The following is a 17204-nucleotide window of genomic DNA, read 5'->3' as shown; positions in this document are numbered from 1 at the left end:
GCCCCACTGACAGTGCAGCGCTCCTTCAGTACTCACACTCCGACAGTGCGGCGCTCCCTCAGTACTGACCCTCTGACAGTGTGACTCTCCCTCAGTACTGCCCCTCCGAGAGTGCTGCACTCCCTCAGTACTGCCCCTCCGACAGTCCGGCGCTCCCTCTGTGTTATCTCTCCAACAGTGCAGCTCTCCCTCAGCACTGCCCCTCCAACAGTGCAGCGCTCTGTCAGTACTGCCCCACCGATAGTGCAGCCCTCCCTCAGAACTGACCCTCTGACAGTGCAGCGCTTCCTCAGTACTGCCCCTTTGACAGTGCGGTGCTCCCTCAGTACTGATCCTCCCACAGTGTTACGCTCCCTCAGTACTGCCCCTCCGACAGTGCGGTGCTCCCTCAGTACTGCCCCTCCGACAGTGTGGCACTCCCTCAGTACTGCCCCTCCGACATTGCAGTGCTGCCTCAGTACTGCCCCTCCGACAGTGCAGTGCTCACTCAGTCCTGCACCTCCGACAGTTCGGTGCTCCCTTAATAATGTCCCTCTGATAGTGCAGTGCGCCCTCAGTACTGCCCATCCGACAGTGCAGCGCTCCCTCAGTACTGCCCCTCCAACAGTGTGGCGCTCCCCCAGTACCGCACCTCTGACCATGCGGCGTTCCCTCAGTACTGCCCCTGCGACAGTGCAGCGCGCCCTCAGTACTGCCCATCCGACAGTGCAGTGCTCCCTGAGTACTGCCCCTCCGACAGTGCGGCGCTCCCTCAGTACTGCCACACTGACAGTGCGGTGCTCCCTCAATACTGCCCCTCTGAAAGTGCAGCGCACCCTCAGTACTGCCCATCCGACAGTGCAGCGCGCCCTCAGTACTGCCCCTGCGACATTGCAGCTCGTCCTTCGTACTGCCCATCCGACAGTGCAGCGCGCCCTCAGTACTGCCCCTGCAACAGTGCAGCGCATCCTTAGTACTGCCCATCCGACAGTGCAGCGCTCCCTGAGTACTGCCCCTCCGACAGTGCGGCGCTCCCTCAATACTGCCCCTCTGAAAGTGCAGCACTCACTCAGTACTGCCCCTCTGAAATTATGAGGGGTTTTGATAGCGTCGAGAGAAACTGGTTACACTGGCGGCAGGGTCTGTAAACAGAGGACATAGATTTAAATTAATTGGCAAAAGAACCAGAGGGAGAGGAGAATCTTTTTACGTGCGAAGTATGATGTTCTGGAACACACTGCCTGAAATGGTGGTGGAAGCAGATTCAAGAGTAACTTTATCAGGGGAATTGGATCAATACTTGAAGGGGAGATTTGGTTATAGAAGGAGCGGGGAAGGAGAGACACCCGTTCCGAAGGGGAGAGCACAGGTCAGAAACAAATCCCAGGCACAGATTGACAGGCACCACTTATAACGCGTCACCTCTCCCTCTCTGTTTACAGATGGCACTCTTCCTAGTGGATACAGAGGGGTGTGATGGCATCAAACGTGATAAAAACATCAGTCTTCAGCTGTCGGCATTCAGCATGTTACTGGGATCACACATCGTGAGTCAACACTCTGTACCTCCCTTCAGCAGAAAGATATAACACTCAGTATAACACTCGGGGTATATTATAACACTCAGTATAACACTCGGGGTATATTATAACACTCAGTATAACACACAGGTATATTAGAACACTCAGTATAACACACAGGTATATTATAACACTCAGTATAACACACAGGGTATATTATAACACTCAGTATAACACACAGGTATATTAGAACACTCAGTATAACACACGGGGTATATTATAACACTCAGTATAACACACAGGTATATTAGAACACTCAGTATAACACACAGGTATATTAGAACACTCAGTATAACACTCGGGGTATATTATAACACTCAGTATAACACACAGGGTATATAATAACACTCAGTATAACACACAGGGTATATTATAACACTCAGTATAACACTCGGGGTATATTAGAACACTCAGTATAACACACAGGTATATTAGAACACTCAGTATAACACACAGGTATATTAGAACACTCAGTATAACACACAGGGTATATAATAACACTCAGTATAACACACAGGGTATATTATAACACTCAGTATAACACTCGGGGTATATTATAACACTCAGTATAACACACAGGGCATATTATAACACTCAGTATAACCTCAGGGTATATTATAACACTCAGGGTATATTATAACACTCAGTGTAACACACAGGGTGTATTATAACACTCAGTATAACACACAGGGTATATTATAACACTCAGTATAAAACACAGGGTTTATTATAACACTCAGTATAACACACAGGGTATATTATAACACTCAGTATAACACACAGGGTATATTATAACACTCAGGGTATATTATAACACTCAGTATAACACTCAGGGTATATTATAACACTCAGTATAACACTCAGGGTATATTATAACACTCAGTATAACACACAGGGTAGATGATAACACTCAGTATAACCTCAGGGTATATTATAACACTCAGTATAACACTCAGGGTATATTATAACACTCAGTATAACACTCAGGGTATATTATAACACTCAGTATAACACACAGGGTATATTATAACACTCAGTATAACACACAGGGTATATTATAACACTCAGTATAACACTCAGGGTATATTATAACACTCAGGGTATATTATAACACTCAGGGTATATTATAACACTCAGTATAACCTCAGGGTATATTATAACACTCAGGGTATATTATAACACTCAGTATAACCTCAGGGTATATTACAACACTCAGGGTATCTTATAACAATCAGTATAACCTCAGGGTATATTATAACACTCAGGGTATCTTATAACACTCAGTATAACACTCGGGGTATATTATAACACTCAGTATAACACACAGGGCTTATTGTAACACAGTCCGGCACTCGGGGTATATTCCGGCACTCGGGGTATATTCCGGCACTCGGGGTATACTCCGGCACTCGGGGTATACTCCGGCACTCTGGGTATACTCTGGCACTCGGGGTATTTTCCGGCACTCGGGGTATACTCCGGCACTCGGGGTATATTCCGGCACTCGGGGTATATTCCGGCACTCGGGGTATATTCCGGCACTCGGGGTATACTCCGGCACTCGGGGTATACTCCGGCACTCTGGGTATACTCCGGCACTCGGGGTATACTCCGGCACTCGGGGTATATTCCGGCACTCGGATGGTGGGGTTGTGCTGTATTATAACAGGAAGAATTTATCGAGTCGCGGTTGTTTCCCTCGATTCTGACCCCTTTCTCCTCTCTTTCAGATATTTAACACTCGCAACAAAATCAGCCAGACAGACCTGGAATATTTAGAGGTGGGGTCCTGATTTAATTCATTTCACTGATTACACCATTGCCCCCCATCCCCATTCTACCATCCCCTTCACACAATGTAACCAGAAAAGTACCCACGTCTTAGTTAGATGGGACTCGACAAGTGAAAACTCATTCATGGCAACACGCACACAGGGCAGGAAAGGCCCAGGCTGCATCCCCGGCCTGTGCTGATCACTCACCCAGTGTGGGACTGAGTCCCTCACACACACTGAGCAGGAAAGGCCCAGGCTCCATCCCCGGCCTGTGCTGATCCCACACCCAGTGTGGCACTGAGCCCCTCACATGCACACAGGGCAGGAAAGGCCCAGGCTCCATCCCCGGCCTGTGTGGATCTCACCCAGTGTGGGACTGAGCCCCTCACACACAGAGCAGGAAAGGCCCAGGCTCCAACCGGGCCTGTGCTGATCCCACGCCCAGTGTGGTACTGAGCCCCTCACACACACACAGAGCAGGAAAGGCCCAGGCTCCATCCCCGGCCTGTGCTGATCCCACACCCAGTGTGTTACTGAGCCCCTCACACACAGAGCAGGCAAGGCCCAGGCTCCATCCCTGGCCTGTGCTGATCCCACACCCAGTTTGGGACTGAACCCCACAGACACAGAGCAGGAAAGGCCCAGGCTCCATCCCCGGCCTGTGCTGATCCCACACCCAGTGTGGGACTGAGCCCCTCACACACACAAAGTATGAAAGGCCCAGGCTCCATCCCCGGCCTGTGCTAAGTTTGCCTGATCTCACCCAGTGTGGGACTGAGCCCCTCACACACAGAGCAGGAAAGGCCCAGGCTCCATCCCCGGCCTGTGCTGATCCCACACCCAGTGTGGTACTGAGCCCCTCACACACAGAGCAGGAAAGGCCCAGGCTCCATCCCTGGCCTGTGCTGATCCCACACCCAGTGTGGGACTGAACCCCACAGACACAGAGCAGGAAAGGCCCAGGCTCCATCCCCGGTCTATTCTCAGTTAGCCTGATCTCACCCAGTGTGGGACTGAGCCAGCCCCACAAACACACACACCATCCCCGGCCAGTGCTGAGTTAGCCGATCTTGGCTTGAGCAGTGCCAGGGAGATACAGTTGACCTCCGTACCTCTCATGAAAGGCTACAGGTGGACGGGGGGGGGGGCAATGATTGGGCCCTTCTCATTGTAGTTCCTCCAATGGTCTGGAAGAATGGCCATCGCTCCAATACTGGACAGTCACCATTGTCTGTACAACCCATACTGTAGCACGGGGTCACCGGGGGAAAGAAGATGCTCGTGGCGAGGAGTGACTTGTTTCTGCTTCCTTTGCAGATGTTTCTCGAAGTGGCGGAACAAGTTGGGAAGGTTTTTGACTTGGAACCAATTCAGGTATTGGACCCATAATTGTTTCATTTCCATCGCCCTGTCAGGCCCACTCCCTTCACCTACCCATATCCCTTTGCAGAGAAAGAGAGAAAACAAGAGAGAGAGGGTGAAAGAACGAAAAAAGAGAGAGAGAAAGAAAATAAGGAAAGAGTGAAAGATAGACTCTCATTTAAACAGCACATTTCCCAACCACAGGACATCCCAAAGCGCTTTACAACAATACCAACAACAACTTGTATTTATATAGCGCCTTTAACCTAATAAAACGTCCCAAGGCACTTCACAGGAGTATTTTAAGGCAAAATATTTGACACCGAGCCTTATAAGGAGAAATTAGGGCAGGTGACCAAAAGGTTGGTCACAGAGGTAGGGGGCAAAATTCGGTTGATTTGCCTCTCTGATTAACGCCTAAGAGGGCGCAAAGCAACTAGTGCCCAGGCGCAGCGTTGCTAACGCCTCCCGGGAAATTCAGCAGGAGGTTAGGGATGGCGGTAACCGTTAGTGCCCCGTGGAGCTGCACCTCCAGCGATGATGCCATCGACCCACTCGCGCCCTGGCTGCGATCTTCAGTCGCACCCCCTGACTTCCTGCTGGATGCTGTGTCCGACAGGGTCAGGGAGGCGTGCGTGTGGCCGGGGCAGCAACTGCCCCCTCTGCCGTCCCTGGGCCCTCTGCCATCCCCGGCCTCCTCTGCCGTCCCCGGGCCCTCTGCCGTCCCCGGGCCCTCTGCCGTCCCCGGGCCCTCTGCCGTCCCCGGCCCCCACTGACGTTCCCGGACCCACTGCTGTCCCCGGCCTCCTCTGCCGTCCCCGGGCCCTCTGCCGTCCCCGGGCCCTCTGATGACCCGGGCCTTCTGCCGTCCCCGGGCCCTCTGTTGTCTCCGGGCCTTCTGCCGTCCCCGGGCCCGTTGCCGTCCCGGGCCCTCTGCCGTCCCTGGGCTCTCTGCCGTCCCCGGCCCCCTCTGCCGTCCCCGGGCCCACTGCCGTCCCCGTGCCCTCTGCCGACCCTGGGCCCTCTGCCGTCCCCAGGCACTCTGCCATCCCTGGGCTCTCTGATGTCCCCGGGCCTTCTGCCGGGCCCTCTGCTGTTCCTGGGCCCTCTGCTGTCCCCGGGCCTTCTGCCATCCCTGGCTCCCTCTGCCGTCCACGGGCCCTCTGCCTTCCCCGGGCCCTCTGCCGTACCTGGGACCTCTGCCGACCCGGGCCCTCTGCCATCCCCGGGCCCTCTGCCGTCCCCGGGCCCTCTGCCTTACCCGGGCTCCTCAGCCATCCCCCGGCTCCTCTGCCGCCCCCGGGCCCTCTGCCGCCCCTGGGCCCTCTGCCTTCCCCGGGCCTTCTGCCGTCCACGGACTCCTCTGCCGTCCCCGGGCCCTCTGCTGTCCCCGGGCCCTCTGCCATCCCCGGAATCCTCTGCCGTCCCCGGGCGCCTCTGCCATCCCTGGGCTCCTCTGCGGTCACCAGCCCCGTCTGCCGTCCCCGGGCCCTCTGCTGGCCCCGGCCTCCTCTGCCGTCCCCGGGCGCTCTGCCGCCCCTAGGCCCTCTGCCATCCCTGGGCCCTCTGCCGTCCCCTGGCCTCCTCTGCCGTCCCCGGCCTCCTCTGCCATCCCCGGGCTCTCTGCCATCCCCGGGCCCTCTGCCGTCCCTGGCCTCCTCTGCCGTCCCCGGCCTCCTCTGCCATCCCCGGGCTCTCTGCCATCCCCGGGCCCTCTGCAGTCCCCGGGCCCTCTGCCGTCCCTGGGCCCTCTTCCGTCCCCTGGCCCTCTGCCATCCCCGGGCCCTCTGCCGTCCCTGGCCTCCTCTGCCGTCCCCGGCCTCCTCTGCCGTTGCCGGGCCCTCTGCCATCCCCGGGCTCCTCTGCCGTCCCCGGCCCCCTCTGCCATCCCCCGGCCGTCCCCGGGCCCTCTGCCGTCCCCGGGCCTTCTGCCGTCCCTGGGGTCCTCTGCCGTCCCCGGGCCCTCTGCCGTCCCCGGGCCCACTGCCATCCCCGGGTCCTCTGCCGTCCCCGGGCCCTCAGCCGTCCCCGGGCCCTCTGCCGTCCCTGGGCCCTCTGCCGTCCACGGGCTGCTCTGCCATCCCCGGGCTCCTCTGCCGTCCCCGGGCCCACTGCCATCCCCGGGACCTCTGCCGTCCCCGGGCCCTCTGCCGTCCCCGGGTCCTCTGCCGTACCCAGGCCCTCTGCAGTATCCGGGCTCCTCTGCTGTCCACGGGCCTTCTGCCGTCCCCGGGCCCTCTGCCGTCCCCGGCCTCCTCTGCCATCCCCGGGACCTCTGCCGTCCCCGGGCCCTCTGCCATCCCCGAGGCCTCTGCCGTCCCCGAGCCCTCTGCCATCCACGGGCCCCTCTGCCGTCCGCGGGCCCTCTGCTGTCCCTGGGCCCTCTGCCATCCCCGGGCCCCCTCTGCCGTCCCTGGGCTCCTCTGCTGCCCCCGGGTCCTCTGCCATCCCCGAGCCCTCTGCCATCCCCGAGCCCCTCTGCCATCACCGGACACCCTGCCGTCCCCGGGCCACTCTGCCGTCCCTGGGCCCCCTGCCGACCCCGGGCCCTCTGCCGTCCCCGGCCCCCTCTGCCGTCCCCCGGCTCCTCTGCAGTCCCCGGGCCCTCTGCCATCCCCGGGCCCTCTGCCGTCCACGGCCCCCTCTGCCGTCCCCTGGCTCCTCTGCAGTCCCCGGGCCCTCTGCCATCCCCGGGCCCTCTGCCGTCCCCGGGCTCCTCTGCCGTCCCCGGGCTCCTCTGCCGTCCCCGGGCTCCTCTGCTGTCCCCGGGCCCTCTGCCATCCCCGGGCTCCTCTGCTGTCCCCGGCCCCCTCTGCCATCCCCCGGCCATCCCCGGGCCCTCTGCTGTCCCCAGGCCCCTCTGCCATCCCCGGGCCCTCTGCTGTCCCCGGCCTCCTCTGCCGTCCCAGGGCCCTCTGCCGACCCAGGGCCCTCCGCCGTCCCCGGGCCCTCTACCGTCCCTGGGCCCTCTGACGTCCCCGGGCCTTCTGCCGGGCCTTCTGCCGTCCCCGGGCCCTCTGCCGTCCCCGGGCTCTCTGCCATCCCCGGCCCCCTCTGCCATCCCCGGGCCCACTGCCGTCCCCGTACCCTCTGCCATCGTTGGGCCCTCTGCCGTCCCCAGGCCCTCTGCCGTCCCTGGGCCCTCTGATGTCCCCGGGCCTTCTGCCGGGCCCTCTGCCATTCCCGGGCACTCTGCTGTCCCCGGGCCTTCTGCCGTCCCCGGGCCCTCTGCCGTCCCCGGGCCCTCTGCCATCCCTGGCCCCCTCTGCCATCCCCGGGCCCTCTGCCTTCCCCGGGCCCTCTGCCCTCCCCGAGCCCTCTGCCATCCCCGGCCTCCTCTGCCGTCCCCGGGGACCTTTGCCGTGCCCGGGCCCTCTGCCGTCCCCGGGCCCTCTGCCGTCCCCGGGCCCTCTGCCTTACCCGGGCTCCTCTGCCGTCCCCCGGCTCCTCTGCCGCCCCCGGGCCCTCTGCCGTCCCCGGGCCCTCTGCCTTCCCCGGGCCTTCTGCCATCCCCGGACTCCTCTGCCGTCCCCAGGCCCTCTGCTGTCCCCGGGCCCTCTGCCATCCCCGGACTCCTCTGCCGTCCCCGCGCCCTCTGTCGTCCCCGGGCTCCTCTGCCATCCCCGGGCTCCTCTGCCATCCCCGGGCTCCTCTGCGGTCCCCGGCCTCCTCTGCCGTCCCCGGGCGCTCTGCCGTCCCCAGGCCCTCTGCCGTCCCCGGGCCCTCTGCCGTCCCTGGGCCCTCTGATGTCCCCGGGCCTTCTGCCGGGCCCTCTGCTATCCCCGGGCCCTCTGCTGTCTCCAGGTCTTCTGCCGTCCCTGGGCCCGCTGCCGTCACCGGGTGCTCTGCCGTCCCCGGGCCCTCTGCCGTCCCCGGGCCCTCTGCTGTCCCTGGGCTTCTCTGCCGTACCCGGCCTTCTGCCGTTCCCGGGCCCTCTGCCGTCCCCGGGCCTCTCTGCCATCCCCGGACCCTCTGACGTCCCCGGGCCCTCTGCCATCCCCGGGCCCTCTGCCGTCTCCGGGCCCTCTGCAGTCCCCGGGCCCTCTGCCGTCCCTGGGCCCTCTGCCGTCCCCTGGCCCTCTGCCATCCACGGGCCCTCTGCCGTCCCTGGCCTCCTCTGCCGTCCCCGGCCTCCTCTGCCGTCCCCGGGCACTCTGCCGTCCCCGGGCCTCACTGCCATCCCCGGACCCTCTGACGTCCCCGGGCCCTCTGCCATCCCCGGGCCCTCTGCCATCACCGGGCCCTCTGCCGTCCCCGGGCCCTCTGCCGTCCCCGGGCTCCTCTGCCGTTGCCGGGCCCTCTGCCGTCCCCGGGCTCCTCTGCCGTCCCCGGCCCCCTCTGCCGTCCCCGGGCCCTCTGCCGTCCCCGGGCCTTCTGCCGTCCCCGGGCTCCTCTGCCGTCCCCGGGCCCTCTGCCGTCCCCGGGCCTTCTGCCGTCCCCGGGCTCCTCTGCCGTCCCCGGGCCCTCTGCAGTCCCCGGGCCCTCTGCCGTCCCTGGGCCCTCTGCCGTCCCCTGGCCCTCTGCCATCCACGGGCCCTCTGCCGTCCCTGGCCTCCTCTGCCGTCCCCGGCCTCCTCTGCCGTCCCCGGGCACTCTGCCGTCCCCGGGCCTCACTGCCATCCCCGGACCCTCTGACGTCCCCGGGCCCTCTGCCATCCCCGGGCCCTCTGCCATCACCGGGCCCTCTGCCGTCCCCGGGCCCTCTGCCGTCCCCGGGCTCCTCTGCCGTTGCCGGGCCCTCTGCCGTCCCCGGGCTCCTCTGCCGTCCCCGGCCCCCTCTGCCGTCCCCGGGCCCTCTGCCGTCCCCGGGCCTTCTGCCGTCCCCGGGCTCCTCTGCCGTCCCCGGGCCCTCTGCCGTCCCCGGGCCTTCTGCCGTCCCCGGGCTCCTCTGCCGTCCCCGGGCCCACTGCCGTCCCCGGGTCCTCTGACGTCCCCGGGCCCTCAGCCGTCCCCGGGCCCTCTTCCGTCCCTGGGCCCTCTGCCGTCCACGGGCTGCTCTGCCATCCCCGGGCTCCTCTGCCATCCCCGGGCCCACTGCCATCCCCGGGACCTCTGCCATCCCCGGGCCCTCTGCCGTCCCCGGGTCCTCTGCCGTACCCAGGCCCTCTGCAGTATCCGGGCTCCTCTGCTGTCCCCGGGCCTTCTGCCGTCCCCGGGCCCTCTGCCGTCCCCGGCCTCCTCTGCCATCCCCGGGACCTCTGCCGTCCCCGGGCCCTCTGCCATCCCTGAGGCCTCTGCCGTCCCCGAGCCCTCTGCCGTCCACGGGCCCCTCTGCCGTCCGCGGGCCCTCTGCAGTCCCTGGGCCCTCTGCCATCCCCGGGCCCCCTCTGCCGTCCCCGGGCTCCTCTGCTGCCCCCGGGTCCTCTGCCATCCCCGAGCCCTCTGCCGTCCCCGAGCCCCTCTGCCGTCACCGGGCCCCCTGCCGTCCCCGGGCCACTCTGCCGTCCCCGGGCCCCCTGCCGACCCCGGGCCCTCTGCCGTCCCCGGCCCCCTCTGCCGTCCCCCGGCTCCTCTGCAGTCCCCGGGCCCTCTGCCATCCCCGGGCCCTCTGCCGTCCCCGGCCCCCTCTGCCGTCCCCCGGCTCCTCTGCAGTCCCCGGGCCCTCTGCCATCCTCGGGCCCTCTGCCGTCCCCGGGCTCCTCTGCCGTCCCCGGGCTCCTCTGCCGTCCCCGGGCTCCTCTGCTGTCCCCGGGCCCTCTGCCATCCCCGGGCTCCTCTGCCATCCCCGGCCCCCTCTGCCGTCCCCCGGCCATCCCCGGGCCCTCTGCTGTCACCGGGCCCCTCTGCCATCCCCGGGCCCTCTGCTGTCCCCGGCCTCCTCTGCCGTCCCAGGGCCCTCTGCCGACCCCGGGCCCTCCGCCGTCCCCGGGCCCTCTACCGTCCCTGGGCCCTCTGACGTCCCCGGGCCTTCTGCCGGGCCTTCTGCCGTCCCCGGGCCCGCTGCCGTCCCCGGGCCCTCTGCCGTCCCTGGGCTCTCTGCCATCCCCGGCCCCCTCTGCCATCCCCGGGCCCACTGCCATCCCCGTACCCTCTGCCATCCTTGGGCCCTCTGCCGTCCCCAGGCCCTCTGCCGTCCCTGGGCCCTCTGATGTCCCCGGGCCTTCTGCCGGGCCCTCTGCCATTCCCGGGCTCTCTGCTGTCCCCGGGCCTTCTGCTGTCCCCGGGCCCTCTGCCGTCCCCATGCCCTCTGCCATCCCTGGCCCCCTCTGCCATCCCCGGGCCCTCTGCCTTCCCCGGGCCCTCTGCCCTCCCCGAGCCCTCTGCCATCCCCGGCCTCCTCTGCCGTCCCCGGGGACCTTTGCCGTGCCCGGGCACTCTGCCGTCCCCGGGCCCTCTGCCGTCCCCGGGCCCTCTGCCTTACCCGGGCTCCTCTGCCGTCCCCCGGCTCCTCTGCCGCCCCCGGGCCCTCTGCCGTCCCCGGGCCCTCTGCCTTCCCCGGGCCTTCTGCCATCCCCGGACTCCTCTGCCGTCCACAGGCCCTCTGCTGTCCCCGGGCCCTCTGCCATCCCCGGACTCCTCTGCCGTCCCCGGGCCCTCTGTCGTCCCCGGGCTCCTCTGCCATCCCCGGGCTCCTCTGCCATCCCCGGGCTCCTCTGCGGTCCCCGGCCTCCTCTGCCGTCCCCGGGCGCTCTGCCGTCCCCAGGCCCTCTGCCGTCCCCGGGCCCTCTGCCGTCCCTGGGCCCTCTGACGTCCCCGGGCCTTCTGCCGGGCCCTCTGCTATCCCCGGGCCCTCTGCTGTCTCCAGGTCTTCTGCCGTCCCTGGGCCCGCTGCCGTCACCGGGCGCTCTGCCGTCCCTGGGCCCTCTACCATCCCCGGGCCCCCTCTGCCGACCCCGGGCTCCTCTGCTGTCCCCGGGCCATCTGCCATCCCCGAGCCCTCTGCCGACCCCGGGCCCCTCTGCCGTCCCCGGACCCTCTTCGATCCCCGGGCCCTCTGCCTTCCCCAGGCCCTCTGCCGTCCCAGGGCTCCTCTGCCGTCCCCGGCCCTCTCTGCTGTCCCCGGGCCCTCTGCCGTCCCTGGGCCCTTCTGCCGTCACCCGGCCATCCCCGGGCCCTCTGCCATCCCCGGGCCCTCTGCTGTCCCCGGGCCCTCTGCCGTGCCCTGGCCCTCTGCCGTCCCCGGGCCATCTGCTGTCCCCGGGCACTCTGTCGTTCCCGGGCCCTCTGCCATCCCCGGGCCCCCTCTGCCCTCCCCGGGCTGCTCTGCTGACCCCGGGCCCTCTGCTGCCCCGATCCTTCTGCCGTCCCCGGGCCCCTTTGCCGTCCCCGTGCCCCCTGCCATCCTCGGCCCCCTCTGCCAACCCCGGGCTCCTCTGCCATCCCCGAGCCCTCTGCCGTCCCCGGGCGCTCTGCCATGCCCGGGACCTCTGCTGTCCCCGGGCCCTCTGCCGTCCCCGGCCCCCTCTGCCGTCCCCGGGCTCCTCTGCCATCCCCTGGCCCACTGCCATCCCCGGGCCCTCTGCCATCCCCGGGCCCTCTGCAGTCCCCGGGCCCTCTGATGTCCCCGGGCTCCTCTGCCGTCCCTGGGCCCTCTCCCGTCCCCGGGCTCCTCTGCCATCTGCGGCCCCCTCTGCCGTCACCCAGCCGTCCCCGGGCCATCTGCCATCCCCGAGCCCTCTGCCGTCCCTACGCCCTCTGCCGTTCCCGGGCCCCTCTGCCCTCCCCGGGCACTCTGCCATCCCCGGGACCCCTCTGCCATCCCCGGGCTCCTCTGCCATCCCCGGGCCCTCTGCCATCCCTGAGCCCTCTGCCATCCCTGAGCCCTCTGCCGTCCCCGGGCCCCTCTGCCGTCCCTGGGCCCTCTGCCGTCCTCGGGCAATCTGCCGTCCCCGGGCCCCTCTGCCATCCCCGGGCCCTCTGCCGTCCCCGGGCCCTCTGCCGTGCCCGGGACCTCTGCCGTTCCCGGGCTCTCTGCCGTCCCCGGGCCCTATGTCATTCTCGGGCCCTCTGCCATCCCCGGGACCCCTCTGCCCTCCCTGGGCTCCTCTGCTGTCCCCGGGCCCTCTGCTGTCCCTCAGCCCTCTGCCGTCCCCGGGCCCCTTTGCCGTCCCCGGGCCCCCTGCCGTCCTCGGCCACCTCTGCCGTCTCCAGGCTCCTCTGCCATCCTCGGGCCCTCTGCCGTCCCCGGGCCCTCTGCCGTGCCTGGTACCTCTGCCGTCCCCGGGCCCTCTGCCGTCCCCGGCCCCCTCTGCTGTCCCCGGGCCCTCTGCCGTCCCCGGGCCCTCTGCCGTCCCTGGGCTCCTCTGATGTCCCTGGGCCCTCTGCCGTCCCCGGGCTCCTCTGCCGTCCCCGTCCCCCTCTGCCGTCCCCCGGCCGTCCCCGGGTCCTCTGCCGTCCCCGGGCCCTCTGCCGTCCCCGGGCTCCTCTGCCGTCCCCGGGCCCGCTGCCGTCCCCAAGTCCTCTGCAGTCCCCGGGCCGACTGCCATCCCCGGGCTCCTCTGCCGTCCCCTGGTCCACTGCAGTCCCCGGCCCCTCTGCCGTCCCCGGGCCCTCTGCCATCCCCGGGCCCTCTGCCGTACCAGGGCTCCTCTGCCGTCCCTGGGCCCTCTGCCAACCCCGGGCCCTCTGCCATCCCCGGCCTCCTCTGCCATCCCCGGGCCCTCTGCCGTCCCCTGGCCCTCTGCCGTCCCCGAGCCCCCTCTGCCGTCCCCGGGCTCCTCTGCTTTCCCCGGGCCCCCTGCCATCCCCGAGCCCTCTGCCGTCCCCTAGCCCCTCTGCCGTCCCCGGGCCCTCTCCCATCCCCAGGCCCTCTGCCGTCCCCGGGCCCGCTGCCGTCCCCGGGCTCTTCTGCCGTCCCCGGCCCCCTCTGCCGTCCCCGGGCCCTCTGCCATCCGCGGGCCCTCTGCCGTACCCGGGTTCCTCGGCCGTCCCCGGGCCCTCTGCCATCCCCGGACCCTCTGCCGTCCCCGGCCGCATCTGCCATCCCCGGGCCCTCTGCCGTCCCCGGGCCCTCTGCCGTCCCCGAGCCCTTTGCCGTCCCCGGGCCTCTCTGCCATCCCCAGGCCCTCTGCCGTCCCTGGGCCCTCTACCGTCCCCGGGCCCCCTCTGCCGACCCCGGGCTCCTCTGCTGTCCCCGGGCCATCTGCCATCCCCGAGCCCTCTGCCGACCCCGGATGCTCTTCGATCCCCGGGCCCTCTGCCTTCCCCGGATGCTCTTCGATCCCCGGGCCCTCTGCCTTCCCCAGGCCCTCTGCCGTCCCCGGGCTCCTCTGCCGTCCCCAGCCCTCTCTGCTGTCCCCGGGCCCTCTGCCGTCCCTGGGCCCTCTGCCGTCCCCGGGCTCCTCTGCTGTCCCCGGGCTCCTCTGCCATCCCTGGGCCCTCTGCCGTCCCCGGGCCCTCTGCCTTCCCCGGGCCCCCTGCCATCCCTGGGCCCTCTGACGTCCCCGGGACTTCTGCCATCCCCGGACTCCTCTGCTGTCCCCGGGCGCTCTGCTGTCCCCGGGCCCTCTGCCGTCCCCGGGACTTCTGCCGTCCCCCGGCCCTCTGCCATCCCTGGGCCCTCTGCCGTCCCCGGGCCCTCTGCTCTCCCCGAGCCCTCTTCCGTCCCCGGGCCCTCTGCCATCCCCGGGCCCCCTCTGCCATCCCCGGGCTCCCTCTGCCATCCCCGGGCTCCTCTGCCATCCCCGGGCCCTCTGGCATCCCTGAGCCCTCTGCCGTCCCCGGGCCCCTCTGCCTTCCCCGGGCCCTCTGCCGTCCCCGGGCCCTCTGCCGTCCCCGGTCCCTCTGCCCTCCCTGGGCCCTCTGCCATGCCCGGGCCCTCTGCCATCCCCGGGCCCTCTGCCGTCCCCGGGCCCTCTGTCGTTCCCGGGCCCTCTGCCGTCCCTGGGCCCCCTCTGCCCTCCCTGGGCTCCTCTGCTGTCCCCTGGCCCTCTGCTGCCCCGAGCCTTCTGCCGTCCCCGGGCCCCTTTGCTGTCCCTGTGCCCCCTGCCATCCCCGGGCCCTCTGCCGTCCCCGGGCCCTCTGCCATCCCCGGGCCCTCTGCTGTCCCCGGGCCCTCTGCCATCCCCGGGCCCCCTCTGCCATCCCCGGGCTCCTCTGCCATCCCCGGGCCCTCTGGCATCCCTGAGCCCTCTGCCGTCCCCGGGCCCCTCTGCCTTCCCCGGGCCCTCTGCCGTCCCCGGGCCCTCTGCCGTCCCCGGTCCCTCTGCCCTCCCTGGGCCCTCTGCCATGCCCGGGCCCTCTGCCATCCCCGGGCCCTCTGCCGTCCCCGGGCCCTCTGTCGTTCCCGGGCCCTCTGCCGTCCCTGGGCCCCCTCTGCCCTCCCTGGGCTCCTCTGCTGTCCCCTGGCCCTCTGCTGCCCCGAGCCTTCTGCCGTCCCCGGGCCCCTTTGCTGTCCCTGTGCCCCCTGCCATCCCCGGGCCCTCTGCCGTCCCCGGGCCCTCTGCCATCCCCGGGCCCCCTCTGCTGTCCCCGGTCCCTCTGCCCTCCCCGGGCCCTCTGCCATGCCCGGGCCCTCTGCCGTCCCTGGGCCCTCTGCCGTCCCCGGGCCCTCTGTCGTTCCCGGGCCCTCTGCCGTCCCTGGACCCCCTGCCATCCTCGGCCCCCTCTGCCGTCCCCGGGCTCCTCTGCCATCCCCGGGCCCTATGCCGTCCCCAGGCTCCTCTGCCGTCCCCGGGCTCCTCTGCCATCCCCGGGCCCTCTGCCGTCCCCGGCCCCCTCTGCCGTCACCCGGCCATCCCCGGGCCCTCTGCCGTCCCCGGGCCCTCTGCTGTCCCCGGGCCCTCTGCCGTCCCCGGGCCCTCTGCTGTCCCCGGGCCCTCTGTCATTCCCGGGCCCTCTGCCATCCCCGGGCCCTCTGCTGCCCCGAGCCTTCTGCCGTCCCCGGGCCCCTTTGCTGTCCCCGTGCCCCCTGCCGTCCTCGGCCCCCTCTGCCGTCCCCGGGCCCTCTGCAATCCCCGGCCCCCTCTGCCGTCCCCGGGCTCCTCTGCCATCCCCTGGCCCACTGCCGTCCCCGGGCCCTCTGCCGTCCCCGTGCCCTCTGCAGACCCCGGGCCCTCTGATGTCCCCGGGCTCCTCTGCCGTCCCTGGGCCCTCTCCCGTCCCCGGGCTCCTCTGCCGTCCGCGGCCCCCTCTGCCGTCAGCCGGCCGTCCCCGGGCCATCTGCCATCCCCGAGCCCTCTGCCGTCCCCACGCCCTCTGCCGTTCCCGGGCCCCTCTGCCGTCCCCGGGCCCTCTGCCCTCCCCAGGCCATCTGCCATCACCGGGACCCCTCTGCCGTCCCCGGGCTCCTCTGCCGTCCCCGGGCCCTCTGCCATCCCTGAGCCCTCTGCCGTCCCCGGGCCCCTCTGCCGTCCCCGGGCCCTCTGCCGTCCCCGGGCCCTCTGCCGTCCCCGGGCCCCTCTGCCATCCCCGGGCCCTCTGCCATCCCCGGGCCCTCTGCCGTGCCTGGGACCTCTGCCGTCCCCGGGCCCTCTGCCGTCCCCGGGCCCTATATCGTTCCCGGGCCCTCTGCCGTCCTCGATACCCCTCTGCCCTCCCTGGGCTCCTCTGCTGTCCCCGGGCCCTCTGCTGTCCCTCAGCCCTCTGCCGTCCCCGGGCCCCTTTGCCGTCCTCGGGCCCCCTGCCGTCCTCAGCCACCTCTGCCGTCTCCGGGCTCCTCTGCCACCCCCGGGCCCTCTGCCGTCCCCGGGCCCTCTGCCATTCCCGGGACCTCTGCCGTCCCCGGGCCCTCTGCCATCCCCGGCCTCCTCTGCCATCCCCGGGCCCTCTGCCGTCCCCTGGCCCTCTGCCGTCCCTGAGCCCCCTCTGCCGTCCCCGGGCTCCTCTGCTTTCCCCGGGCCCCCTGCCATCCCCGAGCCCTCTGCCGTCCCCTAGCCCCTCTGCCGTCCCCGGGCCCTCTCCCTTCCCCAGGCCCTCTGCCGTCCCCGGGCCCGCTGCCGTCCCCGGGCTCTTCTGCCATCCCCGGCCCCCTCTGCCGTCCCCGGGCCCTCTGCCATCCCCGGGCCCTCTGCCGTACCCGGGTTCCTCTGCCGTCCCCGGGCCCTCTGCCATCCCCGGACCCTCTGCCATCCCCGGCCGCATCTGCCATCCCCGGGCACTCTGCCGTCCCCGGGCCCTCTGCCGTCCCCGAGCCCTTTGCCGTCCCCGGGCCTCTCTGCCATCCCCAGGCCCTCTGCCGTCCCTGGGCCCTCTACCGTCCCCGGGCCCCCTCTGCCGACCCCGGGCTCCTCTGCTGTCCCCGGGCCATCTGCCATCCCCGAGCCCTCTGCCGACCCCGGGCCCCTCTGCCGTCCCCGGACCCTCTTCGATCCCCGGGCCCTCTGCCTTCCCCAGGCCCTCTGCCGTCCCAGGGCTCCTCTGCCGTCCCCAGCCCCTCTCTGCTGTCCCCGGGCCCTCTGCCGTCCCTGGGCCCTTCTGCCGTCACCCGGCCGTCCCCGGGCCCTCTGCCGTCCCCGGGCCCTCTGCTGTCCCCGGGCCCTCTGTCGTGCCCTGGCCCTCTGCTGTCCCCGGGCCATCTGCTGTCCCCGGGCACTCTGTCGTTCCCGGGCCCTCTGCCATCCCCGGGCCC

At 68.6% G+C, this 17204-nt stretch overlaps 2 protein-coding genes across 2 annotated transcripts in view; both read left to right on the top strand.

Moving 5' to 3' along the window:
- LOC147093351 (uncharacterized) overlaps positions 1-1437 on the top strand; it is a 94028-nt gene extending 92591 nt beyond the window's left edge. The window contains exon 7 of the mRNA XM_085974192.1: positions 1422-1437. Within this exon, the coding sequence (XP_085830318.1) occupies positions 1422-1437 (16 nt within the window). The remainder of the gene's footprint in view (positions 1-1421) is intronic.
- Positions 1426-17204, top strand: part of LOC147093349 (RING finger protein 112-like) — a 232672-nt gene continuing 216893 nt past the window's right edge. Inside the window, exons 1-3 of the mRNA XM_085974283.1 lie at positions 1426-1526; positions 3290-3340; positions 4652-4708. Of these exons, the coding sequence (XP_085830409.1) occupies positions 1506-1526; positions 3290-3340; positions 4652-4708 (129 nt within the window). The 5' untranslated portion in view covers positions 1426-1505. The remainder of the gene's footprint in view (positions 1527-3289; positions 3341-4651; positions 4709-17204) is intronic.

This window comes from Somniosus microcephalus, unplaced genomic scaffold (assembly GCF_052327205.1).
Source record: "Somniosus microcephalus isolate GS21.2 unplaced genomic scaffold, FLI_Smic_1.0 unresolved_chr1, whole genome shotgun sequence".
Lineage (NCBI taxonomy): Eukaryota > Metazoa > Chordata > Chondrichthyes > Squaliformes > Somniosidae > Somniosus > Somniosus microcephalus.
Note: the sequence above shows the minus strand (reverse complement) of the source record. Positions and strands in the feature narration are given on the sequence as shown.